This window comes from Lynx rufus, unplaced genomic scaffold, assembly GCF_022079265.1.
Source record: "Lynx rufus isolate CCGP_SWC_20201006 ecotype Redwood Valley unplaced genomic scaffold, mLynRuf1.p SCAF_2, whole genome shotgun sequence".
NCBI lineage: Eukaryota > Metazoa > Chordata > Mammalia > Carnivora > Felidae > Lynx > Lynx rufus.
In genome coordinates, this window is record NW_025814834.1 from 71,236,208 (window position 1) to 71,260,246 (window position 24,039).

Here is a 24,039-nt window from a genome sequence, read left to right on the forward strand (position 1 = left end):
TGTGCTCTCTCTCAAAATAAACTTAAAAAAAAAAAGCTTATAGTAAATGAAATTGATCTTTCAAAATCATCAGTTTTACCTTTCAGTTATGTATGTATTATGTATGTATGTATGTAATCCTGTACCCAGTGTGGGGCATGAACTCATGACCCTAAGATCAAAAGTTACACACTTTACTGACTAAGCCACCCAGGCACCCAGATTCAGTTTACATAATGTTCTCCAAAGTGGTCTTGAATAATCTGAGCTCGTATCTAGAAATTATTCTTTTCCCATTAAAATCTTGCAGAAAATTAGGTTTTCATATCTATGCACACAGTACCAAAACATAGGCACATAAGAATATGTTTTCTTTTTTTTTAAAATTTTTTTTTTTCAACGTTTATTTATTTTTGGGACAGAGAGAGACAGAGCATGAACGGGGGAGGGGCAGAGAGAGAGGGAGACACAGAATTGGAAACAGGCTCCAGGCTCCGAGCCATCAGCCCAGAGCCCGACGCGGGGCTCGAACCCACAGACCGCGAGATCGTGACCTGGCTGAAGCCGGACGCTTAACCAACTGCGCCACCCAGGCGCCCCAAGAATATGTTTTCTTTTCTCTCCTTGAACTAAATGTTGATCCCCTGCTCAAGCCTACCTTTTAGCTCACTGGGAATTTTATTTTTAAATTAAGGTCCTATATGTTTTATCTGTACCATAAAATTATAATTAGCATTTCATTTTATGATATAATTAAGACTTCACATTGACTTACAATGTTTGCTAATTGCTTTGGGGTCCAAATCTTTGTTTCTCCAATCAGACTACATGGCTCCTTAAAGTTAGAGACGGATCATGTCTCATTCTTTTTTTGTACTCCTGTCAATGATTAGCAAGACTAGGCAAATAGAAGGAGTTCAACAAATACTTCTTGTCTAAGTGATTGACAAGTGAATTTTTAGACATCAGCTTTCTTCAAACATGTCAGAGCCTCTATATTCACTAGAATTACCAGGTACAGCACATCTTATTTCCTTAATGTTAGCACTGATGGCAGCTCCATGGCTACGTCACTGTTTTACTCTTCAAAACCCACAAAATCTTTGCTGCTCCTTGATGCTACCGTCTATCTACCGATCTAATCACAAGAATGGCGACATGAGGGATGGGCCAACTGTCTAACTGGCATCTTTCCGTAATAACTGCATTCTTTGTATTTTTACACTTTTGCTTAAAGCATGTAACTCAGATGAAAAAAGACATGTATAAAGAACAAATGAGAAATACATACATAAAATCAGAAACAAAGCAGAAAATCAGCTCTTTGGACACATGATCTCTATGTTAAAAAACAGAAGTTCAAATAAACTCATATTACACTTTGTATCCTGGATCCTAGACTCTGAAATGACCTTACAATATTCAGTAACGTTGATTTTGGTTATTAAATCAAAACTTTAAGCCAGCATCGACAATATTTCTTTGTTCTTCCAGCGGCTGGCAGTGTCAGGTACGTAGCAGTTCAGTCACTGGACGAGTGAGCGAAGAAAATTTACCAGTATCACCAAATTCTTCTATGTATTCAATATCATCACTCCCTATACATTTTCTTGCATCCCAACATTCTATCTAGACTCTTGTGTAACTTCCAAAAAAAATACTGTAGGATAGAAAGATGAGGGCAAACAATTTTTGTCAAACCCTGGACACCTAGAATAGTATTCAGTTTGGCAACTGAAGTGCCTCTCAGAAGCAGTATTATAAAAATCTCTTATTTCCAAGATCTTAAAAATGATCCAGTATATTACAATCCTAGTTTTTAAAAAAGTGAATTAAACAATGCCAATTTATATCTACATTAAGAAACACAATTTGTTATTTAAATAACTGCTCTCATGACATATGCTACTGTGTCTGACAATGGTGTTCTATAAACAAGAGATAGTTTTGTCAAGAATAAGTGTGTGCATTTTTGTGTTGATTTTCTACATATAAATATTTTCAATTTTCAAAACTGGTTATAAAAAAAGAAAACGTAACAACAGGCAATAGTTTCTTGGTTCTCTAAAACACTGCTCAGCTGTTCTCTGGAAAGTCTACATTCACGTCAGAATTTTTGAAATTGTTTTTTTTTTAATTTTTTTTAACATTTATTTATTATTGAGAGACAAAGAGAGACAGAGCACGAGCATGGGAGGGGCAGAGAGAGGATGAGACACTGAATCTGAAGCAGGCTCCAGGCTCTGAGCTGTCAGCACAGAGCCCAACGTGGGGCTCGAATCCACAAACCGCGAGATCATGACCTGAGCCAAAGTCGGACGCTTAACCGACTGAGCCACTCAGGCGCCCCAGAATTTTTCAAATTGTTAAGATGAGAAGCTATGATATTTGTTTCTTCTGAGATTAACACTGATAGGATTCAGGAAGCTGAATTTACTATTAAATTCTGCCAAGGTCCTTGACTTTTCATTAGTATTTATCATATAAATCAAATACTACACACCACACCCTGATCTATGGTACCCTCTCTGTATGCCACAATCTACCATCCCGTGATGCTTTTAAAATACATGTACAAAATCTCTGGTACTCCTCCTTTCAAGAAGAGGAACGTATTTCCTTGCCTCTGAAGCACTTTGTGACTTATTTCTAATGAGCAGAATAAAGTGGAAGTAAAGGTATGTGATTTTTAGAAACTAGGTCATGTAAAGCACTGCGGCTTTCTTGTTGCTCTCTTCTCTTGGATCTTTTACTCTCTTACTTTGAGGAAATTATTGGCCAGGTTGTGAGAAAAGGCCATGGAGATGTCTCCTGCCAACAGTCATTTGAGTGAGCCATCTTGGACGTGGATCCTCCAACCACGCCAAGCCTTCAGATGACTGAAGCCCTTGCCCACATCCTAACTTCAGTCAAATGAGATCTTGAACCAGAACTACCCAGCTAAGTCACTTCCAAATTTCTGACCCACAGAAAATGAAATAATAAATATTTGTTGTTTTAAGTTGTTAAGTTTGGGCATAAAATTCGGGGTACTTTGTTGTATGATAGATAACGCAATGACCCCTTTGCCAAAACCGTATCTCCTCAAGAAAGACTGTGCAAACTATGGTGGTATATGAGAAGTGAAATTCAGGTTTTCCACTAAACTGAGTACTTTTTCTCTAATGTCTCTAAACTAAAGCAGAGTATTAAGGGCCACCCAATTATACAAGCTCTGCTGTCGTGACTTCCTTATGTCCTTTTAGAAGTCGAAGAATTCTTGCATGTTCTTTGTGGAGGAGTACCATGAACAGAGGCCGATCTACAAATTTCATGTTTCTCAAATAAAATTTTCTAAAAGGGCTTTTTTCCCCTCAAATACCCTTTTCCTCTGCTTTTTGTCTCATTTTCCAGGGCAGCCTGGCATTATGGCATTATTTCCTCAAAGTAAGAAAGTAAGAGATCCAAGAGAAGAGAGCAACAAGAAAGCCACATCATTTGCCATAATGCCATAATGTCATTTGTTGCTGTCAAATATCCTAACCCAATCCTGAACAAAATAGTCAAAAGAAAACAAATCCTCAAACAACTCACCAAACAGAAGGAGGAAAGGACTGTGAGCGGTTAGCAGTAGCTTCCTTGTGTTATTGGTTCAAAGCATTTCTATTAACTTATTCTTTACAGAGCCTAGGCCAACTGATTGGGAACGTGATTTCTAGAAATTGTTTAGTTTTTAAAAAGACTAATTACATAAAATTATATTGGAAACAGAAAAAAAGTGAACTGTACCATTCTCTTAGCCATTTGTACATGCTGCCTTTCAGTTTCTACACGTACATGCACACTTTTACAAAGCTGCAACTGACAACCAATATGCAATTTTTCATTTTGGAAAAACCCTGATACATCCAAAATCAAAATTCTTTAGGAAAGGATTTCACTTGTATTAACTAAAACTGAATTGAGTTTCAACTGCTTAATTGGCCAGTATTTTTCTAAATGAGGCCTATTTTTTTACAATATACAGCCAGCTCTCAAATATTCAATAAATCCAATTCCTTCCTTCTTTTGGAATATATTTCTTCCTTTTAATCTGTTGCATATTTAGTGCTCATTAGCACTTTGACTCTAGATAAAGATGAGAAACCGGAAATATAAGAGTTAATTTTATTTTTATTAAATAGTTACAGTATAAGAAGACTGAGTTGATGAGCTATTCCAAGTATTAAATATGTGGCTGTCACATAAATGTTTCCCCTATTCGTAAAGATCATTAAGAGAACTCACTAGATTTATATTTCTCACTTTATTTTTTCCTCTATTGTCTGTTTACAAATAAAGTTACAATTGTGCAACATTATTAATTCTTTGGAAATAAGCCATCTCTGACATAATTTCTATTACTTACACTTAATGTAGGCCAGATATCCAGATAGTATATATTTTATAGACAAAAGACATCTTATAAAAATAAAACGAATGTAATTTAAAAAATAATTCAGAGGAAGGTTCCCACTGAACACTTACTGACTGAAAAATAAACCCTAAACCTTTCATAAACAATGACAAATTACCCAAATATAAAATAAATGAAATTACTAACATATCTAAGAGCCTTTTACACCATCCTGTTTGTTCTAACCAAGATTAATATTTTCAAAAATGCCTTCTGTATATTTTGAACTAGAGATATTTTATTATCTTCAAAGAAATGTTATAACTGGAATATATGTAGGGATTTTGATTAAAAATTGATGGTAAATAATCACATTTCAAAGTCTTCAAAACAAGGGGCACCTGGGTGGCTCAGTTGGTTAAGCAACCAACTTCGGCTCAGGTCATGATCTTGTAGTTCCTGAGTTCAAGCCCTGCACCAGGCTCTGTGCTGGCAGCTCAGAGCCTGGAGCCTGCTTCAGATGCTGTGTCTCCCTTTCTCTCTGCCCCTTCCCTGCTCACACTGTCTCTCTCTCTCAAAAATAAATACTAAAAAAAAATTTTTTAAGTAAAAAAAAGAAGTCCCCAAAACATGAAAATGGAATGTAAATATTGTTTACTTAAGCACTAAGTTTATGTGCTGCCATTTCACAGTAATTCAATTATTTTATAATGCACTATAATAGACCCAATCATAAAATTGTATTTCAGAAGTCAGAATCACTGTTTCTGAATTTTGTCTTTTGCAAAATAAACTGAAACATATTCCAGTGCCAGAGTTTCTTGTGTTTATCAGCATTTTTAGATAAATGGAAATTGGAGTGAGGGTGAAGAGAGCTGAATGATTCAAATAAAAAAACAAGATTGATTTTTAAAAAATGAAAGGGGAGATACATTAGAGAACTTCTCATTCTATTTTTTATATATATTTATATATATATTTTATATAATTTTATATATTATATAAATTTTATAAATTTTTATATATAGAAAAGTATTTAAACTGGGTTTCTCATATTTCATGTTAAATAAAAACAAATTACAACAGTCTTAGTTATGGGATCGATAAATGAATAACCTTGGCACACAAAGCTAAAATCTTCTACCATATTTAGAAGAAAAGAAATAAATATAGCATTCTTGACTTAATTGGTCTTGTGGATGTTAAGAGTCCTCATTAGTTAGGAAATCTTATTTTATTGAAAAGCTATTTCATCCTTCGAAAACCTAACTCATTAAAAAATTCCTTTTTAAACACACATTTCAAGGATTCATAAAAACATGGAAAATAATATACATCTATGTATCTGGTACCCTGATTTAACAAGTGTTAACATTTCACTTCAGTAGTTTTCTTGAAAAAAAGAAAAGTTATAGATACAACTGATCTTTTATTTTATTCCCTTCCCAGAATCAGAGACTCTTCTCTCCCCAACTATGGAGGTGATCATTTTTCTAAGAAAGTTGTGGAACGTTCTTGTCCATGTTTTTATACTTTTACTACATACTTGTGTTTTTAGAAACAGTGTCATAATATTTTATATCTGAAAAAATTTACATAAGTCATTCCCATTTTATCATTTTGTAATTTCCACTTTTTGTTCAATGCTGTTTCTGAAATCTAGGCATACTAGTATACAAATGTTTGGTTAATTTTAATTTTTCTAAAGTGTTTCCTGTAAAGGTGTACTGTTCTGCCACTGATGGATGTTTAATTTGTTTCTAACCAACATCCTTATACATGTCTCCTTGCAGAGATATGGAACGTTCCTTCTTATATTGTTTCAGTGAAGACTTTTGCCGAACTGGTTAGGTGGATTTTTTAAAAAATTAAGCACAGGAAATTTAAGAACAAACTAGAATGTTATTTTCTAATCCAGAATCATCTGTGCCTTACTACCTACCTTAGTTAAATGTTTTATTTCTTTGTGATATAGAAAAGAGAATACTAGGAAACATGAACCCTAAGCCTTTATTTTACCTGGAAATAGTGCTTCTATTTGAAATATGTAAGTCATTTGTTTGTGTACATCTACAATTTGTTTAGAATTCCAGTGGTGGATCTACCGCAGGAGAACAAAACAAAGAAGCACATGTGTTATGTGTCAGCATTTGAATGTTGCTTTTTGAAGCAATGGTAGGAGTGAAAAAAATCTCCTCCACCTTCTCCCTTGCTCTCGCCCACCCAAATTCGATAGAATACTGACTGAATAATTCAGTAAGTCTGTGGAACCCAATTTCTCATTTCTTATTTTCTTTAAAAAATTTTTTTTCAATGTTTATTTTTGACAGAGAGAGAGAGAGAGAGAGAGAGAGAGAGAGAGAGAGACCAAGCACAAGTGGGAGAGGGGCAGAGAGAGAAGGAGACATAAAATCTAATAATGAAAGCAGGCTCCCAGCTCTGAGCTGTCAGCACAGAGCCCGACGCGGGGTCTGAACCCACGAACCGCGAGAGCATGACCCATGCAAAAGTTGGGCGCTCAACAGACTGAGCCACCCAGGCATCCCATCACTTCTTATTTCCTTTAGGGAATAAACCAGCAGTGCAGTCTACCTTTAATTCTTTTTCTCTTGGTATTCCTGATTTTACTTTATCATGTGGCTGATCAAGAGGCAAATTATTCTTTCTTGCTTCACTGTCTTCAAGCAGAGGAACATAGCCAAAACTGTTATCTGCAAGACATAAACCTCTTGGATATAAGTAGGATATCCCTGTTTTTGGTACCAGCTGAAAAAATAAAAACAAATCAGAAACCTAATTTTAAAGAAATTTTAAACTATGAGTTTCAGAAATTCTTAAGATAAAACCTACCTTGACAACTTAAATTTGCCCATTTAGATTTTTTTCCATTCCCACAAAACTACACTCCCCAAATCAGTGGTATAAAAACTATGTAGAATTTAGAAAACTAGAAGCTCTTTGAGGCCTACCATCAACAATAGCAGTGAAACTTGTAATAAGCAGTATTTTCAGGTGTGCACTTCTTGTTTAAGACAATCATTTGCATAACTACTCCATACTTATTATAGGAAAATTAGAAAATGCAGACATACCAAAAATAAATAAATAAATAAAAGCTGCTCACAACCTTTATGACCTGTGAATTATTCCTGTCAAAATTTTAGTTTATATTTTATCACAGTTTTTCTTTTCCAATACATATAAATTCATACAAGAATCTTTTTTGTTGCACACAAAAAATAAAATTATATATATACATATATATGTATATATATATGTATACATATATGTATATATATAAAATACATGTATATATATAAAATCTTGTTTTGTTCTTTCCTATATATAATGAACATGTCTCATGTTAGTAAGTTAACATCTATTATCATCGCTTTTTCTACACAGCTGATGATTATATGAAAGACTATAATTTAACTGTTGAACATTTCATTATATCTGATTTTTCATTATTAGAAGTTATACTGTGATAAGCATCCTTACATACGTATCTTTGAGTATTTGAACAAACATTTTCTTATGGCATATGGTTAGGACTTGAATTTTTTGTTTAAAAGGCACAGACATTTAAGAAAGCTTTCACTACTTACTGGCAAATTGCCCTCTAAGAAGTTTTATCAACACAGAGTTCTACAAGAATGTTCATTTTCCCACACCCTGGCAAGTACTCATTTCGTAAATGAAAACATGTAACTGCACCGCAATCATTAAAATATCAGAACTACTGAGAAACAATGGAGAAATAAAATAGAAAAACTTGATTTCCATCTTTCTGTTCTTCAAGAGGTTTAAGAAATACGTAAAAAATAAATATGAAGATACCTTGACTGGAATTCATAAGAAGTAACTGTGATTTCAGCTTGTCAATAATAGTTTGTTGAAGTGACAGCTGTTCCTGTTGCTCACGTATTCTCTGCTCATAGTTTTCAGTCTGTGGACATAAAAACCATTCAGCCTTATATTTACTGACAGATGTGTGTACATACATCTACTGTCCATTTAGAATTACATATAGATATGGTTTGCCCTATTGCCATTTCCCAGGTAGTGAGCATGTTATTTGTGAGCCAAAAACCAGATCCAACAATACAGTAATAATCATTATAAACATCACTGACATAAAACACTGTAAAATTTAAAAAGTCACTTTAATTAGAGAAATTTCAGTTAATAGTTCAACTCTTGGTCTTTCAGTTAGGATAAAAATTCTAATTTAGAATTCAGTTCTTAATGGCAGCAACAAAAAAAGCATGAATGACAAAATGGATTCATTCTATCATTCTATGCTACTGTATAAAAATACCTGTAACTTAAAAAATGTTAACATTTCACGTCTCTTAAGTAAAAACACTTTTGAATTTATACTTAGGGTATAAAATCACAAAGAAAGTAGCTCTGACTAAAACCCTATGAAAATTAAAGGGATGAGTACAAATCACAAAATTATACTGACCAAAAACTTATTTTCTCAGATTAAGTTTTAAGAAGTCAAGAGAATATGTGCTTAATCCTTACTGGATATCTTAAATATCATAATTTCCCTTATATTTTTAATCCATTCATCTTGCTATTTTATTGCAGTGGCTGTGAAAATTACGCAATGAAAAAAGACAGCAGTTTGCATTAGAGAATACAGATGTTAACAAACCTTCAAGCAAATTTGAAAATGCTACATTACAATTACCAAATTAGTACAAAGTCTTAAAAAATATCACCAACAAATAACAGAGAATTCTTTATCAATTTTTATCACTGGTGCAACAATAAATGACTAAATTGTAAATTCCCTGAATATAAAAGAAGTGTCCTAATAATCTTGGAATGTCCTTCAGTACATACTAAGTATTTGATTTTGATTTTTTTTTTAATTCAGAGTTCAAAATTAATGAAATTATTCTTTTCAGAGACCAGTAAGCTTAAAGTTCTTTATAAATTATATAGTGGTTCCTAGATTCCCAAAATACATTAGCTTAGGAAATTAAAGCAAAATACCACATTTTGCCAAACAAAAGGTGAAATTTTATAAGTAATACACTTCAAAGAAGAGTAACTGACAGAGCTGATAAGTAACTTAGGTGGTTCATTTTCTTTGCATGTTGCCTGAGGGTAGTGTTATAGGACTTGATACTCCCATTAAACTTTGCAAAGTAACTTATACACAGGAGATATTTAGTACATGCTGGTTGAAAAAAATATAATGGAAATAAAGAATCCAAGTTAAAAAAAAAAAGGAATCCAAACTTTATTATTGCAAATAGAAGAATGTATCTTGTTAATCCATATGGGTCACATATCCTACGATTATGAATCTCAGAACTAAACCTTAAATACCAAAATCCAGTCTAGGGCCATGCCTCTCAGGACAAGACATCTCTTTCCTAGATAAATTTATACCCAAGTCCCTAGAAAGAGTGAGTTGGCTGACTGAAAGGATTTAAATGTCTATAGCAAATTCTGTAATACCTAAATTTACCTGGGCTGCACAGAGCTACCAGGCTGAGGAATCAGCAAACATGCTGATGTTACTTCCTCACTATCTACTTCTGTGTATTTACGGCTTTTTCCAAAGAACTCAAAGCTCTTCATAAATACTAACCAATAATTGCCCATTCTTTCATCACTATGTTTTGATAAGTAAAAATATTCTATTATCCAGACACTAAGTAACCAGTATAAAAAACTTAGCAAGTTAGAGATAGGCCCAGAATGAGTGTGTAAGTGATTCAAACTTCAGCCTATTCTCTTTCTACTATATATTTTTTCCCCACCTGCATGGAAAACCAAAGGACTCGTATTTTCTTTTGGAAGCAAGTCAGAAGGTTCTGCCAGGTAATATTCATCTTTTATCTCTGGCTTAAAAACATACTTTAGCATGCCTGCATATAAAATATTATAATAAATGAATAATGCTGAAAATGTAGTCACTGGATGGGAAAAATCAACAACTCTTTCAAGTTAAAGTTTTGAACTATTTCTTTTTATTTTATTTTTTATTTTTTTTTTTATGTTTTTATTTATTTTTGAGACAGAGAGAGACAGAGCATGAACGGGGGAGGGTCAGAGAGAGGGAGACACAGAAGTGGAAACAGGCTCCAGGCTCTGAGCTGTCAGCACAGAGCCCGACGCGGGGCTCGAACTCACGGACCGCGAGATCATGACCTGAGCCGAAGTCGGCCGCTTAACCGACTGAGCCACCCAGGCGCCCCTTGAACTATTTCTTAAACCACTTAATAAAGTACTTTGTAAACTCAAGCAAATTCTGTAATAAATTAAAAACTGATATTCTGGAAATACAGTGGGGGAAAAGAAGAGCAATGGCCCTTGTTCTCTTACTGCTTTTTCCACATACTTAAAGCAATTGTAGTATTCTAGTCTCATTATCTATACTTCTGATTTCACTTTAGACTATGACCTCTTCAAGAGCACAGACTGGGGCGCCTGGGTGGCGCAGTCGGTTAAGCGTCCGACTTCAGCCAGGTCACGATCTCGCGGTCCGTGAGTTCGAGCCCCGCGTCGGGCTCTGGGCTGATGGCTCAGAGCCTGGAGCCTGCTTCCGATTCTGTGTCTCCCTCTCTCTCTGCCCCTCCCCCGTTCATGCTCTGTCTCTCTCTGTTCCAAAAAAAATAAATAAACGTTGAAAAAAAAAATTTAAAAAAAGAGCACAGACCATTTTCTTCTGGTATCTCTAGAGTATAGCAGAGTGGCACATTTTGAGATGCTAAGTATTAGTTGAATAAATAGACTTTAAGTTGTTAATTAAGTTGTTAATTATCAGAGAAATAGACTTCAGAAATAACTTAAGAAGCTACCTGAAAGAATGGAGAAAGGCTTTGCTTATATTTTATAAGGGAAACAGGAAAAATAGGAGACAGGTCACTAGGTGAGTAAGAGAAAAGGAAATTAAGTTTGAGAAAATGGGTGCAAAAGATAGGCAATGTCTGAAGATCTTTTCTTTCTCTTTTTTTTGGGGGGGGGGCGGGGGAAGAAAAAGGGAAGCTTTTACTGTCAGAAAAAAAGGTACCATTTCTTTCTTTTTTTTTTTTAATTTTTTTTCAGCGTTTATTTATTTTTGAGACAGAGAGAGACAGAGCATGAACGGGGGGAGGGGCAGAGAGAGAGGGAGACACAGAATCGGAAACAGGCTCCAGGCTCCGAGCCATCAGCCCAGAGCCCGACGCGGGGCTCGAACTCCCGGACCGCGAGATCGTGACCTGGCTGAAGTCGGACGCTCAACCGACTGCGCCACCCAGGCGCCCCAAAAAGGTACCATTTCAAGAAAAGAAAATACATACTCAGAAAATAGTATAAAGATTTTGACCACAAGGCTATAAAATGGAGAGTCCACAAGAAGATATTGATTCAAATTCAGAAATAACCAGTAGAATTCAGTTTATTTGTTATATTTGGAAACTGAAACAAGAAGGTTTCTTTCCTTTTTATTAAATGCTTTTTGTTCACTGAACAGATCTGAATAAACTTATAACCTGAAAAGTCCTTTTAAAAGGTCAGATAATTGTTGCACTGTCACAGTATTTTTTAAAAAACAACACAATTACAAACCAAGTACATTCCAGCCCGATCAAAGATCCCACAAAACAGAAAAATCACTAACAACCACATTGAAAATGTACAACAGCAATGTCTTGTCAACACGTCTGTACAGAGCACAGACATGACAGCTAAAACAGACAGAAGAGAAGATGCTTTTGACAGCCAGTGTGTGTGAATGATTCTTTGAGTCAGATGGCAGCAACAAGTTACCAACTAGGAGATCTGCATGACAACTAACCATCCATCTGTATCAAACACCATCTGGCCAAGATGACTCTGGCTTCTGTGTATTTGACACTCCTTCCAATTCCAAAGACTAGCAAAACAAGTGGTCTACCAGTATCTGAAAGAGGTAAACAGGTACTTAGGTATTTGTGCCATAATGCACTTGTATTCTTTCTTAGTGTTCAAAAGCAAAGCTGAAAACAATGCTGATCAAGTATGGTATACATTTTAAATTTATTAAAAATGGTTGTCCATACATGCCTTCCTTGATTATCATAAACAAAGCAAAAAGATTATCTTTAGAACTGTCCCTTTATCCCGGGAAATTTCAATCCACCTTTAAAGCTAAGGCAGCATATTCTCTATAATTTTGGATATACAGCTGCTCAAGTTTTCATGTGTTTTATAAATATTAAAAGAGTTCTATAAATTGTTTTTTTCCCTATTGCTGACACTGAAAATTCTCATTTTTTAAATATCTTTCAAAGCACTTATTTCCTAGATGAGGGAAAAAAAGTTCAAGTACCCTTACGTCATTGATGATACTTGCTAAAGGTCAAACATTATCTCTTTTCATCCTTAAAAACTAATCTCAATATTCTGAAAAATACCACTGTTTTCCTCCAGGTATAAGAAGAATAGGAATTTAATAAATTGAATGGATTAAAAAAAAAAAAGAATCTCAATGTAAAAATCTTTCAGACTGTTCCAAGATTAACAGAGAGAACAAAAGCTTTGTAGAACGCTACCACAAATGTTCTCAATATGGAAGCTCCACAGTTCTTGAAGGAAGACAATTAAATAATAACTGTCTCAATACACAGCACTTTGATCACAAACTGTTTTATCTTGAAACTCTGGTAAACTAAACATCAACTTCAAGTTAAAAAAAAAAAAAGATTGTATAGGATTAGCAACTCAGAGATCCTGATTTATACAGCCTATTCTTCAACCATTCTCTGCTATATTTTCTTATTATAACTAGGTTATAAACCCTGCCCTCCCCCATCCTCCTGGCATCAAGTCTTACCTAGACCTGCAATCTGACAGACCAAATTATCAATGTGAATATCTACTACTCAGTGCTGCCACCAATTTCTCAGCATGCCAAATGGTAAACTATGACAAGCTATTTTTATTTTGCAATCTTGTGTTTTGGTTCTGATTACTTATTAGCCTTTTTGAGGTTTGGTTTCTCTCTTCCTGAAATGAAAATGGTATTTACTTGAAGAACTGAAGGAAATGACATGTATAAATTATGTGGTACATAATAAGCTCTTTGCAAATGGTAGTTCCTTTCTTTTAATAATGAGCAAGGTATCTACATAGTACCTGTTACCATAGCATGTAGCTCTATTACCCCTGAACATGGACAATTTGTCACCAGACTTACCACACAACTTCCCCATGCTCTAAGCCAGTTTTCTCAGTCTTTCTTCTAGTTCATTGTAACCCAGGATTCAGAAGTTTCTTTTTGAGAAAGCAGTATGGTACCTCCATTGAATCAAAAACATTCTGTCAAGCAAAAAAAACTAAGAGCCCTGGTTGTTCAAAGTTTACAAAGAGAAAAAATAGTCAAAAATGATTACGGAACCATTAATGGCTGTTAAAAATTACAAAAGTGGCACATTTGTTGAGAAAATGCACAAAACAACAAAATGTCTACTATCACTACCACCACAAAACCCCACATGTACAAGGTAAAGAGTAAGTCTTTCCCTTTACTATGCCTTTCATTCCTCCTCAGAGGTAACTACTGATGCTTTGGTCTATATCCTTTGGGAACTTCCGTGCACGTGTATATGTATTCTACTTCTTAAAAACTGTGAACTGTTGGGGCGCCTGGGTGGCGCAGTCGGTTAAGCGTCCGACTTCAGCCAGGTCACGATCTCGCAGTCCGTGAGTTCGAGCCCCGCGTCGGGCTCTGGGCTGATGGCTCAGAGCCTGGAGCCTGTTTCCCATTCTGTGTCTGCCTCTCTCTCTGCCCCTTGCCCATTCATGCTCTGTCTCTCTCTGTCCCAAAAATAAATAAATGTTGAAAAAAAAAATTAAAAAAAACAAAACAAAACTGTGAACTGTTCCACAATCAAAATTTTCAACAATACACGATCATCATATGATCATTTCACCGAATACTTACTATGCACCAAAATCAGAGACCTTTATTTCATTTTAGCTGTTAAACTGACTAATCTTCTGAGGCAGTTATTTCCTACATTTTACAGGTGAGAAAACTGAAGCACAAAGAGGTACAAAAAAACCTGGCCAAAGTTTCTTAGTAGGCAGTGGAGCTGGGATTTTAATCCAGGTTTTGCCTGACCACCAAAGCCCAAGACCCCAAATAACCACCATGGCAGATCACGTGAGTATATTTAGCAAGGTATATTCTAGTATATTGTGCTAGTATATTCTAGCAAGGTCCTCTTTTTGCTATATGGGCTCCCCTTAAGCAATATCATCCCAAGTGGCAGGTTATACTCCAGACTCTCAAATATCTCCTTCTAGCCCAGACTTCCCTGGGATTTCTAGGTCTCTCTTCTAGATCTATGTGGCCAAGTGCTGCCGGGAAAGCATTTTAAATTTTACATATTCAAAATTGACCATCTTTTCCCTCCAACATCTCCTTCTCCCTCCTACCACCCCAGCCCCTGGGAAAATCAGGTCCTTTGCATTCCTTCTTTCAGTACAGGGCACCACTATCCATCTGGAAAGCTATAACCATCCTTGACATCTACTTGTTCTATAGCCAATCCATTACCAAGTGTCAATTTTAATACTGAATTATCTCTCAAATTTGTCCACTTTTTTGTCTTCAATGTAGCCATCACCATTCAAGCCATCACATCCTTAATAGACTACTGCAATAGCCTTACTGCTCTCCCTAAGTGTAGCAGCCAATCCACTGTCTAAACTGTAGCCATTATGTATTTTGCAAAATGCAAATATAATCATAACACCCACTGGGTTCTCTCACCCTTCCCTCATAAATGTCTTAAATGGTTTCCTACTGTTTTCAAAATAAAGAATCAAAAATCCTCAACATGGCCTCTAAAGAGCCTAGTTTTGCCCCTGATTCTTATTGCACTTTTCTCTTATACTTTCAATTCTTCAGGCCAATGAGTCATTGTAACACAGTTTGTTTACTTGGAAAGTACCTCAAACCTGTCCTTTCAAAAATCACTTCATAAATATTATCTTCTCTGATCTCCTAGATGAGGTCAACTCCCTAACAGATGTTCTAACAACAGTTTACTTTTCTTCCTAATACTAACCAGAGTTTGAAATTTCACATTTATTTAAAAATAATTTTTTAAATGTTTAGTTATTTTTGAGAGAGAGAGAGAGAGAGAGAGAGAGAGAAGGGGGAGGGCAGAGAGAGAGAGAGAGGGAGACACAGAATGTGATGCAGGCTCCAGGCTCTGAGCTGTTGGCACAGACCCCGAGGCAGGGCTCGAACCCACAAACCGCAATATCATGACCTGACTGAAGTCGGCTGCTTAGCCAACTGAGCCACCCAGGCATCACGAAAATTCACATTTATGAGGTTATTTGACTAGTCTATTCTTTACTAGATGTGCCACCATTCCACGAAGCAGACAGCGTGTATGCTTATCATGGTGGACCCAGTACTTAGAACAGTTCCTGACACAATATACTGAGTAGGTGCTCACAGTATCTTTGAATGGATATCATAATTTAAACATTCCTAATTATTAACATAACTTCTTGAACTTCTACCTTAGCATGCCTGTCTAGAAGTTTTGACAGAACGTATTTCTGGAAATAAAAACCTGGAACAAAGGATACAAATATTTTAAATTTTGATAGGTAGAAAATGAGTCTATGGCAACGTACTGACAATGTACAATAGAAGAAATAAAACTTCAGTCAGAAACAGCAGAAGCACCTTTATTCTAATACCACTAGTTTCTGTAGAAAGAAAGAAGAGTAAATTGCTCCATTTCCACTGACACTTTACACAGAGATTTTGGGGAACAAAGAAAGGAAAAAAAGAAGGGTGGTAAACAATGAGGCCATTCACATCTTAAGTGAAAATAAAGGATTTTTAAATAAAGTACTACCTATAATAAAGGCACATTATGCTTTAGTAAACATAGTTTACCAGCTTTTACAGGTAACATAAGCCTGACACTTTACATTTCAGATGGGTCAAGACTAGCTCTAGAATAAAGCAATCTGATAACACAGTCCTTAATGGTTTAACATTGTTGTTGGAAAAATGTTTGGCTCAATAATTTATGACAAAAAGTGCACAAATTTCTGTTTCAACAGAAACATTTCTCTTTCAACAAAGGAGATTTATATTTTCTTTTTACATAATACAAAGATCTTGGGAAAAGCAGGAGACCCGCTCTAGGAAGTTTTCTGAAACTTAATCATTTATGAATACTGTAATCTGATTTTTAAATGGCAATCAGTTTTAAAATTTTCAGATTTTTAAATTACTTATTACTGATACTTCTCTTGGAAAGATGGTCAAATAAGCAATAGAGGGTACTTAAGTCTTTATTAAATATATTTGGTTTCTTCCACAGAACAGTGGCAGAAATGGATCAGAAGCAACTTGGTGTAAGTAATACAGTTGATTAAATATTTAAGTCCACATTATAGACTCTTGTGATATTTGAAACCTTAGCCTAGTCAGTCAAAATGTGTGGCAAAGACTGCTAGTTATTCCCCCATATACATTCTCGGTTTTTCTTTTAGTAATATAGACTTTTACCTGTGCACATGGTCATCCAGCTAGAGAATACATTTACTAGCCATATGATCATATGACTAAGTTCTGGCTAACAGGATGTGAACAGAAGTGACCTGTACAAATTTTGGACCACATTATTAAAAGAAAGCTGTCTGCTTTTCACTGCTTCTTTCTGTTCTCACTGGCAGGGAAATGTTAACAAGTAGAATGGCCGCTGTGATTCCAGAGGGGGAAACCGTATTTTAAGGATGGTAGAGCTGCCCCACTATCCCTGGCTACTCTGGACTGTTGCATGAGAGGACAAACTTTTATCTTATTTAAACACAGTACTTCCTGGTCTCTTGAATTAGTTACCCTGTACAGTAACTGATTCAAGGACCAAGCCAACTCTACCACTGTTCTATTTAATAGTTTCTTCTCTTATTCTGTAAGCATATTAAAAGTTGCCCATGTTAGGGGCTACTATGATTAAAACATCACTCTACTTTGGAAAAAATCAGAAGACCTTTTAGCATGGGTACATATGAATGCTTATACAAGGCAACAAACAGAAGAAGCAATATCAGATTGTGAACCCTTTAAGTGTATGATCTGTTTTACTTATCTTGTAATCCCTAGCATTTATTATGTACCTGGCACATCAAAAATTGTAGAATGAATGAAAGAAATACGAACAGTAAGCCTTATACTCCCCAGCTTCTTTTCATAAGAGATGTATAAAACACAAAGTAAGGATTTATCCAAGAAAATAGGAAGCCAAATTAGATTATTCATAGTAATGGGAAGAACACTTTTGAGTACCTGGAGTGGGCTGTGATTTGCTAGGTTAGTAAAATAAATGTGGCCTCTGGATTCAGATAAACCTAGTTTCAGTACACATTCTGCCACTTTGCATAAAAAAATTAACTTATTTCTGAGTCTCAATTTCTTCATTTGAAAGTGGGCTAACAATGCTTAACTTTGCAGAGCTAGGGGGATTTACATACAAAGTCATTTGATACTTGTAAAATTTATGGTCAAATCACAGTTCTACCACCTTTATTACTCATTAGATGTGTGGTTGTGGGCAAGCTACTTCACCTCTCTGCACTTTCTTTTCCTCATCTGAAAAAATGAAAATAATACTTCCTCACCAGATTTGTATAATGATTAAATTAGATGACTGTATAAAGCACTCTGGTAAACATAGCTTTGATAAATCTTAGTGATGATGATAGTGAAGATAAAGACATTTTTGAAAAATTTTAGCCTTTTTCAGATCAGCACCATTCCATTTAAAAAAATATGATTCACATGTTCTGGAAGAATATATATCACATTACTAACAATGCTGACCCTTGGAGAGTAAGGGAAAAGACAATCACTTTACGTTCTGTATATCCTGAATTACTTGCATTTTTTTCAATAAGCATGTGCTGCTTTTGTAATTTCAGCCAGTAATATTTTAAAAATCACTGACTTGCCCTTATTTGTCTTTGTTTCCTTCATTAATTTGTAATAGTTGGATGTCTTTGCTTGACCGAATACTTTTTTTTTTTTGACCGAATGCTCTTAAATGGATGTAGCACACTGACTTCTTAAAGAGGAGTCTTTAAAATTTTACTATTTTTTAATGTAAGAGACAGAGAGGGAGAGAGAGCGCACATGCATGAGCAGGGGAGAGGGAGAGAATCTTAAGCAGGGTCCACACTCAGCATGGAGCCTGATGTGGGGTTTGATCCCACGACTTTGCGATCATGATCTGGGCCAAACTCAAGAGTCAGATGCTCAACCAATGGAGCCACCTAGGGCCCGAGAAGAGCCCTAAAGTGTACTTCTTCACAGAAACACTATGAGAAAAACTGGCTTGGAGTATGGACAACTAAGTGGTGAAAGGCTGGTGAGTTTGTATAGATGAATAGCATAGCAATAAAACATATCTAGTAAGAGAATCTAGGCTCACACCAATTCTTTTCTTTTTTTGCAACAGATTTTTTAAAGTTGTGGTAAAATATATATGTACAATTTGCCATTTTAACTATTTTTCAGTGTACAGTTCTGTGACATTAAGCAACACTCACAATGTGGTGTAATCATCACCACAAACTATTTCCAGAACTTTTTCATCTTCCTCAACTGAAACTCTGTATCTTTTAAACACTAATTCCCCATTCCCTTCTCTCAGCTTCTAGGAACCACCCTACTACTTTCTATCTCTATAATCTGACTAGGTAACTCATGTAAGTAGAATCATACATAAACATGTCCTTTTGTGACTAGCTTATTTCACTTAGCATATCTTCAAGGTTAATTCATGTTATACTATGTGTCAGAATTTCCTTCTTTTTAAAGGCTGAATAAATTCCATTATATGTATATACTGCATTTTGTTTATCCATTCATCCATCCATGGACATCTGGGTTGCTTCCACCTTCTGACTTACAAAGATTGCTATGAACACGGATGTTAGGATGTACAAATATCTCTTTGAGTCCCTGCTTTCAATTCTTTTGGGGTACATAGCCAGAAGTGGAACTACTAGGTCATATGGTAATCCTATGTTTATTTTTTTGAGGAAATACTATACGTTTCCCACAGTGGTTACACCATTTTACATTCCCATCAGCAATGTATAAGAATTCTAACTTCTCCACATCTTTGAAGGAAGTTGGGTATGAAGTTGTATCTCATTGTGGTTTTGATTTGCATTTCCCTAACTGCTAATGATGTTGAGGATCACTTCATGTGCTTATAGGTCATTTTATAATTTCTTTGGAGAATGTCTATTCATATCCTTGCTTATTTTTTATTCAGATTATTTTGTTGTTGTTGTTGTTCAGTTGTAGGAGTTCTTTATATATTCTAGATATCAACTCCTCATCAGATATACAATTTGCAAATACTTTATTTTTTAAATGTTTATTCATTTTTTTTTTTTTTGAGAGAGCGAGCGAGCAAGTGCTAGTGGGGGAGGCGCAGAGAGCGAGGGAGACACAGAATCTCCAGGCTCTGTGCTGTCAGCTGTCAGCACAGAGCCTGATGCAGGGCCTGAACCCATGAACTGCGGGATCTTGACCAGAGCCAAAGCTGGATGCTTAACTGACTGAGCCATCCAAGCACGCCTGTTCTCTCACTTTCCTTGGGTTGCCTTTTCACTCTGTTGATAGTATCCTTTGATACACAAAAGTTTCAATTTTGATGAAGTTCAAGTTACCTAATTTCCTTTTGTTGCCTGATCTTTTCGGGTCATATTCAAGAAATCACTGCCAAATTCAATGTTATGAAGCTTTCCCCCTATGACTTCTTCTAAGAGTTTTATAGTATTAGCTCTTGCATTTAGGTCCTGGTTTGAGATCATTTTTGTATATGGTAAAGGTAAATCCAATCCATGAGCATGGAATTTTCCACCATATGCTGGTGTCTTATTTTTCCCAGTAATGTTTTGTAAAAGTCCGTCACCTACTTGGTTAAGTTTATTCCAAAGTATATTATTTACTTTGATGATATTGCAAATGAAGCTTTCTTAATTTTTTTCACACTGTTTAATGTCAATGTATAGAAATGTTATTAATTTTTGTGTGATTTTGTATCCTACAATTTTGCTGAATTCATTAGTTCTAACAGTTTTGGTGAAATCTTTAGAGTTTTCTACATATAAGATTAAGTTGTCTGCAAACAAATAATTTTACTTCTTCCTTTCCAATTTGGATATTGTTTTTCTTGTCTAATAGCTCTGGGTAGTACTGGAAACAGTACTATGTTGAACAAAAGTGGCAAAAGTGGATATCCTTGTCTTATTCCTGATCTTAAAAGCCTTCAGTCTTTTACTATGATTATGTTAGTTGTGGGATTTTCATAAATGGCCTTTATTATGTTGAAATACTTCCTTCTATTCTTGGTTTATTGAGTGTTTTTACCATAAAAGGATGTTGAATTTTGTCAACTGCTTCTTCTGCATCAATTGAAATGATCATGTGGTAACCCCCCTTCATTCTGTTAAAGTGATGTACTACGCTGATTTTGTATGCTGCTCCTTTCTTGCATTGCAAGAATAAATCTCAGTTGGTCAAGGTGTAAAATCATTTTAATATGCTGTTGAAGTTGGTTTCCTAGTATTTTGTTGAGGATTTTTATATCAATGTTCTTAAGAAAATTTGTCTGCAGTCTTCTTGCAGTGTCTGTGTATATAGCTTTGGTATGAGGGTAATGCTGGCCTCATAGAGTGCATCAGGAAATGTTCCATCCTGTTCAATTTTTGGAAGAATATGAGAAGGACTGGTGTTAATTCCTCTTTGAATGTTTGCAGAATTCACTACGAAGCCACTGGGTACTAGGCATTCTTGGGAGCTTTTTAATTACTATTAATCACTACTATTAATCACTTCTTTCTGCTAGATTTTGATTTAGTTTGTGCTTTCTTGTCTAGTTTCCTATGGTGTAAAGTTAGGTTATTGATTTGAGATCTCTCTTCTAAGATAAGTATTTATAGTTAAAAACCTTCCTCTTGGCAGAGCTTTCACTGCATCCCATAAATTTTGGTATTTTGTTTTCATTTTCATTGGTCTCAAGATATTTTCTAATTTCCCTTGTGATTTCTTCTTTGACCCACTAGCTGTTTAAGACTGTGCTATTTAATTTCTACATATTTTTAGTTTCCCAGTTTTCCTTCTGTCGTTGACTTCTAGTTTCATTCTATTGTGATTAGAAAAGATGCTTTGTATGATTCCAATCTTTTAGTATTTATTGAGTCTTTTTTAATGGCCCAACATATGGGCTATCCTGGATACTGTTCCATATGAACTTGAGAAAAAATACGAATTTTACTGTTGTTGAGTAGGGTATTCTGTATATGTTCCAACTGGCCTACAATGCTGTTCAAGACCTCATTTTCCTTATTAATCTTCTAATCTGGTTGTTCTATCCATTACTGAAAGTGTTGAAAATAGAGTACTAAAGTCTCTGATGGCTGCTGTAGAGCTATAATTTCTTCTTTTAATACTGTCAATGTTTGTATCATATGTTTTAGAGCTCTGATTAGTGCATAATTACTGTATCTTCTTGACAAATTAATAACTTTGCCATTATGAAATGCCCCTCTTTATCTTCTATAAAAATCTCTGATGTAAAGTCTGTTTTGTCTGATGTCAATACAGACACCCTTGTTCTATTTTGGTAACTACTTGCATAGAATCTTCTCTCATCCTTTCATTTTCAACCTATTATGTATGTGCTTAAATCTAAAGTGACGCTTGTAGATAACACACAGTGTTATCTGTGTAGGATAACACAGTGGGATTCCATTTCTTAATCCATTCTGCTAACCCATTTTTTAAAAAATTCATTTATTATTTAATTTACATCCAAGTTAGTTAGCATATGGTGCAACAATGATATTAGGAGTAGATTCCTTAATGCCCCTTACCCATTTAGACCATCCCCCCTCCCACATCCCCTCCAGCAACACTGTTTGTTCTCTATATTTAAGAATCTTTTATGTTTTGTCCCCCTTCCCTTATGTTCATCTGTTTTGTATCCTAAATTCCTCATATGGTAAGGTCATATATTTGTCTTTCTCTGACTAATTTCACTTAGCATAATACCCTCCAGTTCCAACCATATAGTTGCAAATGGCAAGATTTCATTCTTTTTGACTGCTGCATAATACTCCATTGTGTGTGTGTGTGTGTGTGTGTGTGTGTGTGTGTGTGTGTACACATATACCGCATCTTCTTTATCCATTCATCCATCAATGGACATTTGGGCTCTTTCCATACTTTGGTTATTGTCGATAGCACTGCTATAAACATTGGGGTGCATGTGCCCCTTCGAAACAGCATACCTGTGTCCCTTGGATAAATACCTAGTAGTACAATTGCTGGGTCGTAGGGTAGTTCTATTCTTAATTTTTTGAGGAACCTCCATACTGTTTTCCAGAGGGGCTACACCAGTTTGCATTCCCACCAGCAGTGCAAGAGATCTTCTTTCTCTGTATCCTTGCCAACATCTGTTGCTGCCTGAGTTGTCAATGTTAGCCATTCTGACAGGTGTGAGGTGGTACCTCCTTATAGTTTTGATTTGTATTTCCCTGATGATGAGTGATGTTGAGCATCTCTTCATGAGTCTGTTTGCCATCTGGATGTCTTCTTTGGAGAAGTGTCTATTCATGTCTTTTGCCCATTTCTTCACTGGATTATTTGTTTTTTTGGGGTGCTGAGTTTGATAAGTTCTTTATAGATTTTGGGTACTAACCCTTTATCTATGTCATTTGCAAATATCTTGTCCCATTCTGTTGGTTGCCTTTTAGTTTTGCTGACTGTTTCCTTTGCAGTGCAGAAGTTTTTACCCTGATGAGGTCTCAATAGTTCATTTTTGCTTTTGTTTCCCTTGCCTCTGGAGAGGTGTTGAGTAAGAAGCTGCTGCAGCTGAGGTCAAAGAGGTTTTTAACTGCTTTCTCCTTGAGGAGTTTGATGGCTTCCTGTCTTACATTTAAGTCCTTCTTCCATTTTGAGGGGGTTTTTTGGTGTATGGTGCAAGAAAGTGGTCCAGGTTCATTCTTCTGCATGTTGCTGTCCGGTTTCCCAGCACCATTTGCTGAAGAGACTGTCTTTATTCCACTGGATACTCTTTCCTGCTTTGTCAAAGATTAGTTGGCCATACCTTTATGGGTCCATTTATGTTCTCTACTCTGTTCCACTGATCTGAGTGTCTGTTCTTGTGCCAGTACCATACTGTCTTGATGATTACAGCTTTGTAATATGTCTTGAAGTCCGAGAGTGTGATGCCTCCAGCTTCAGTTTTCTTTTTCACGATGGCTTTAGCTATTCGGGGTCTTTTCTGGTTCCACACAAATTATAGGATTGTTTGTTCTAGTTCTGTGAAGAATGCTGGTGTTATTTTGATAGGGGTTGCATTGAATATGCAGATTGCTTTGGGTAGTATCAACATTTTAACAATGTTTGTTCTTCCAATCCAGGAGCATGGAATATTTTTCCATTTTTGTGCATCTTCTTCAATTTCTTTCGTAAGCTTTCTATAGTTTTCAGTGTAGAGATTTTTCACCTCTTTGGTTATGTTTATTCCTAGGTATTTTATGGTGTTTGGAAATCGATGTTTTTTGATTAGGGTGTTTTATTCATTTACACTTAAAGTAATTACCAATAGGGAAGTACTTACTTTTGCCATTTTGTT

The 24,039-nt window shown here is 35.5% G+C and overlaps 1 protein-coding gene across 6 annotated transcripts in view; it reads right to left on the bottom strand.

Moving 5' to 3' along the window:
* TANK (TRAF family member associated NFKB activator) overlaps nt 1-24,039 on the bottom strand; it is a 95,094-nt gene that overhangs the window by 25,515 nt on the left and 45,540 nt on the right. For 4 of the 6 annotated variants that reach the window (XM_047083298.1, XM_047083301.1, XM_047083297.1 and 1 more), the window contains exons 3-4: nt 8,195-8,303; nt 6,947-7,065 (exon numbers count right to left, since the gene is read on the bottom strand). In XM_047083298.1, the coding sequence (XP_046939254.1) occupies nt 6,947-7,065; nt 8,195-8,303 (228 nt within the window). Of the gene's footprint in view, nt 1-6,946; nt 7,066-8,194; nt 8,304-12,161; nt 12,560-13,541; nt 13,645-24,039 lie in introns of those variants that run through there. The other 2 variants (XM_047083300.1, XM_047083299.1) reach the window with 2 other exon arrangements.